Raw genomic sequence first — 4,873 nt, 5'->3', positions numbered from 1 at the left:
TCCCCTGCCTGCACATTTCACCACGATCATGTCCCCATGCTGTCCCCATGGTGTCCTCGTGGCCCCTGCCCGTACATTTCACCATGACCATGTGTCCCCATGGTGTCCCCGTGTCCCCATGGCATCCCTGTGTCCCCTGCCCGTACATTTCACCATGATCATGTAGACGTCGATGGTGCAGATGGGCGGCTGCGGCAGCCGCTCCCCCTTCTCCAGCAGGTCCGGGATCTCCCGCGCGGGGATCCCGTCGTACGGCTTCGCCCCGAACGTCATCAGCTCCCACACGGTGACACCTGGAGGGGGCAGGGGCGGGGGTGGGGGTGAGCAGCGCCCTGGGGACCCCCCCTGCACCCCCAGGGGTGGGACACCCCAAGGTACCGTAGCTCCAGACGTCGCTCTGGTGCGTGAAGCGCCGGCGGAGGATGGACTCCAGCGCCATCCACTTGATGGGGACCTGGCACAGGGAGGAGGGGGAGGTGAACGGGGCTGGGGCTGGGGGCTGGCTGGCACCCAGGGGGCACCACGGTGCCCTCACGCTGTCCCTGTGCCCCCACCTTGCCCCCATCAGCGTGGTACTCGGTCTCGTCGATGTCGAGCAGCCGCGCCAGCCCGAAGTCCGTGATCTTGACGTGGTTGGGGCTCTTGACGAGAACATTGCGAGCGGCCAAGTCCCGGTGCACCAGCCTCACCTCCTCCAGGTAGCTCATCCCCTGCGGGAGGCACATCTCTGGCTGTCCCTGGCCCGCCCCAGGACCCCCACCCTGGTACCCCCGGAGCCCCCGTCCTACCTTGGCGATCTGCACACACCAGTTGAGCAGGTCCTGGGAGCCGATGTGGTCCTTGTTCTCCCGCACGTAGTCCAGGAGGCAGCCGTAGGGCATCAGCTGCGTCACCAGCTGCACCGTGGAGGTCAGGCAGATGCCCAGCAGCCGGGACACGTAGGGGCTGCCCACCCCCGCCATCACATAGGCCTCCTGTGGGCAGGGGGGGTCAGGGTGGGGGTCAGGGTGGGCATGGGGCCGCTCCTGGCCCCCGTTCCCTCCCCGCTGGCGCCGCTGCCACACTCACGTCCAGGATCTCCTTGTTGGCTTTGGGCGACGTGTTCTCCCGCAAGACCTTGATGGCCACCGGGATCTTCACGCTCTCCCCGTCGGGGATCCAGATGCCCTGAGGGGGGGGACACACAGGTGAGGGGGGTGTGGAGCAGGGAGGATCCCACCCCACCCCGGTGCCCCCCAGCCCTCACCTTGTAGACGGTGCCGAAAGCACCAGAACCCAAAACTTTCACTTTCTTGAGCTCGGTCTCCTTGAGGATCCGCATCTGGGCTTGGTTGGGCAGGGCCCCGCTGGGCGTCAGCGGCTCCACCAGCTGCGGGGCACACAGGGGTGAGGGGGGCCAGCTCCTGGCACACCCTGGGCCCTGGGGGGGTTCCCCCCTGCCCCCCGGGAGGCCCCACCTCGGTCTCCTGCAGCAGGCGCCTCATGGTGTGCTTGCGCTCCTGCTGCCGCCGGCGCTTGACGCAGATGACGGTGATGAGGAGCAGGACGATGACCAGCAGAGCCCCCACCACGCCGGCGATGATGGACGTCACCTGGCTGGGGGGCAGAGGGGGCATTGGGGGCGGGATGGGGTGATGGGGGACCCCGAGGGGCGGGGGTCAGGGTGGGACAGCTCATCCGCGCTCCTACCTCGGCTTCTGGTCCACGGGACACCCGTCCTCATCCCGGATGGTGCACCTGGGGACACAGCGTGTGGCACCCCGCTGTCAGCACCCCCCTGCTGAGAGCTGTGACCCCCCTCCCCTGCCCAGCCAGGGATCCCCCGACTCACGAGTGGGTGCAGTTGGTGGGGCAGAGCTGGCACACCCCGTCCTCGTCAGGGTATTTCCAGACGGGCACGAAGGAGGCGTCGGCCTTGACCCCGCTGGGGCAGCGCCGCACGCACTGCTGGGCGTCCTTGTAGTGGGCACAGGCCACGCACTGGTCCGGCTCCTGCGGGAATTTGGGGGGGGTTTTGAGGCACCCAGGGGTCCGGGAACACCCCCTGTCCCACCCCTGGCTGTGTGTTTTCCCTCCCCTCACCGATCCGAAGCAGGTCTCGGTGCCGTTCTGGGGCTGGCACTCGGGGTGGCACGGCAGGCACCGCGTCCCGTTGGCGTGTTCCCGGACGGCTCTGCGGGGAGAAGGCACAGGGATGGGGTCCTGGACCTGGTCCTGAGCGGGGGGGGGGGGAGGGCTCTGTTTGCCATTCCCAAGGGTCTCCACTCACCCATCCAGGAGGTTGCAGGAGGCCACGCACTCCTGGCCGCGCAGGAACCGCTCGCAGGCCACGCACTGGGTGGGTCCGGGGCCCCAGCAGTGCCCGTGGGCGCAGAGGTGGAAGCAAACCAGCCCCTCGCTCTCTGCAGGGAGGGCACCGTCAGCACCAGGGGGTCCATCAGCACCGGGGGGGTCCGTCAGAGATGGGAGGGGGGTCCACCCTCTCCCCCCACCCCCCCAGGCACCACTTACCACACTGCTCGGGGGGGCTTGTTGTGCGTCTGGAAGAGGCGCTGGCGGGGGTTGCGGAAGATGCTGTCCCAGGGCACCTTCTGGAGGAAGCAGAGCTGGGGGTTGTGGTGGACGAGCACCATCCCACTGCTGATCTCCTGCAGGGCCCGCAGCCCCAGCGCCTGCACCGCCAGGTCCCGCAGCGTCAGCGAGTAGGCGCCGCTGCCGAGACACCCACGGGTCAGACACGCGGCCCCCCGTGTCACCTCGTGTCACCCCGTGTCCCCCTGTGTCACCCCGTGTCCCTGTGTGTGTTGCCCATGTCCCCCCATGTCCCCCTGTGTGTCCCATCATGTCCACCCTGTGTCCTCCCATGTGTGTCCTCCATGTCCCCCCATGTAGCCCCACGTCCCACCATGTCCCCTCATGTCCCCTTGTCCGTCCCACCATGTTCTCCCTGTGTCCCCCCATGCGTCCCCCCCTCCATGTCCCCACTATGTGCCTCTCCTGTGTCCACCCCGTGTCCCCTCACATCCCCCCATGTCCCTGCATTCCCCTTTGTGTCCCCTCCATGTGTCCCCTCATGCCCCCCAATGTCCCCCCATGTCCCCGTCCCCCCTCACTTGTGCAGGACACGGCCCCGGATGACCCGCAGGTTTTGGAAGACTCCCAGGTCCTTCATCTCAGGTGGCCAGGCAGCGATGTAGAGGAAGCCTGAGGGGAGTTGGGTGTCACCACCCCGTGTCCCCCCCCAAATCTGACCCCCCCCCCAGCCCCCCAGCTCCCTCAGTTCTCACCCGTCAGCTCCTCGAGGCTCTCGAAGATCCGCAGCAGTTTGGGGTCCAGGGGTGGTGTGTTGGTGCTGGGATCCCTGGTAGGGACAGGAGGGAGGTTGGGGGGGGTCCTGGCAGGGTTTCCAGTGAGCTCAGGGAGGGGGGAACGAGGTGATGAGGTGCTTACCCAGCGAAGGTCTCGGGCAGGAAGGCCAAGCTCCCGAAAATCTTGGTGCAGCCGGAGAAGTGCTGGATGTTGGAGGCGTTCACGGCACGGACACCCTTGAGGAAATCCACTCCCAGCCCGTAGCACACTGGTGAGGGGGGGGCACAGCAGGGCTGGGGGGGCTCTGCCAGGACCCCCATCCCCCCAGAACACTCACTGCTCTGCTCCAGTCCTGCCAGCCATGGAGCCACCCCACACACCCCTGGAGGGTCCCCAGAACTTCACTGGGGGGCTGCTCACCTGCACCTCTGGGGTCCCCAAAGCCCCCACAGGTCCCTGGAGGGTTCCCACTGGCACCCCTGGGGTCCCCAGAGCCCCCCCAGCCCCCGGGAGTCCCTGCTCACCCTCCGGGCAGGGTTTGCTGCACTTCTCACACTTCTGGACGTTGTTGACCGTGACCTCCTGGCTGTTCTGGGGGCACACGAGGGTGCAGGACCCCACCTCCGTGGCAAGGTAGTTGTCTGGGGGTGGGGGGGCAGAAGGGGGGGTGTCAGGGCCGTGCTGGCTCCCCCTGGCCCCCCCTCCCCTCTGAGTGTCACTCACAGGGACACTGGGTGACACAGCTGGCACCGAAGGTGTAGCGCCCATCGGGGTTGGGCATCGACTCGAAGGTGTCCGAGTTGTAGATGACGAGGGGGGGACAGTGCAGCTCGCAGATCCCGCTCCTGTTGAAGTTCAGGCACGCCTGGGAGGGGAGGGGGGGGGAGAACGGCCAGTGTGAGACCCCTGCACCCCCCCTGGGGGCCCCCAGAGCCCCCCTCCCATGCTCACCAGGCAGTCGGAGTGCTTGGGGCCGGTGCAGCCGGCGGCACATTGCTCGTGGCAACAGTCCGTGGGCTTCGTGCCCTTGCACCGGGGGCAGCCGTGGCAGATGCTGTTGGTCACTGTGGGGGGCACACAGGGACACGCTGGGCACGGGGACCCCCGTGGCTCCCCCCTCCCCCGGGCCACGTGGGGGTCCCCGGGATGAGGGGCTGGAGGGGAGGGGTTCCCGTGGTGGGGATTTGGGAGGTCAAGTGGGGATCCCCCAGGGTAGGGATTTTAGGGGTCTCTGGGGTAGGGATTTGGGTGCCAAGGAAAGGTCAATGGGACAGGGATTTGGGGCGTAAGCTGAGCCACCCTGGGCAGGAATTCTAGGGGTTTATGGGGCAGGGATCTGGGGCCAGGACTTAGGTGGCACGTAGGGGTCAGTGGGACAGGGATTCGGGATTGCAAGCCGAAGGACCGGGGAGTCTACTGAGGGCAAGATTTAGGTGGCAAGTAAGGATCTGTGGAGCAGGGATACGTGGAGGGAAGGAAAGGGGATTCCCAGAGATTTTGGGGGTCCCTGGGGGGGTTCAGAGCCACTGTGGGCTCCGCACTCACAGGTCTGGCAGTCCCGTGG

General features: G+C 67.2%; 1 protein-coding gene across 1 annotated transcript; it reads right to left on the bottom strand.

Annotated features, from left to right (window-relative positions):
• Positions 1 to 146: 146 nt before the first annotated feature.
• On the bottom strand, positions 147 to 4,870 carry LOC113962161 (receptor tyrosine-protein kinase erbB-2-like; the record flags this gene model as incomplete). The annotated part of the gene is given in 20 exon segments (XM_027672961.1): positions 147 to 293; positions 379 to 454; positions 555 to 710; positions 789 to 974; positions 1,069 to 1,167; positions 1,247 to 1,369; positions 1,458 to 1,596; positions 1,690 to 1,737; positions 1,832 to 1,992; positions 2,083 to 2,173; positions 2,270 to 2,402; positions 2,512 to 2,527; positions 2,529 to 2,712; positions 3,114 to 3,204; positions 3,288 to 3,361; positions 3,451 to 3,577; positions 3,834 to 3,950; positions 4,033 to 4,174; positions 4,261 to 4,373; positions 4,855 to 4,870. Coding segments are annotated over 20 exon segments (2,239 nt in total), but the record flags the coding sequence as incomplete, so codon positions are not given.
• Between the last annotated feature and the right edge of the window lie 3 nt (positions 4,871 to 4,873).

Source organism: Neopelma chrysocephalum, unplaced genomic scaffold (assembly GCF_003984885.1).
Source record: "Neopelma chrysocephalum unplaced genomic scaffold, ASM398488v2 Primary Assembly neopelma1_114235, whole genome shotgun sequence".
Taxonomy (NCBI): domain Eukaryota; kingdom Metazoa; phylum Chordata; class Aves; order Passeriformes; family Pipridae; genus Neopelma; species Neopelma chrysocephalum.
Note: the sequence above shows the minus strand (reverse complement) of the source record. Positions and strands in the feature narration are given on the sequence as shown.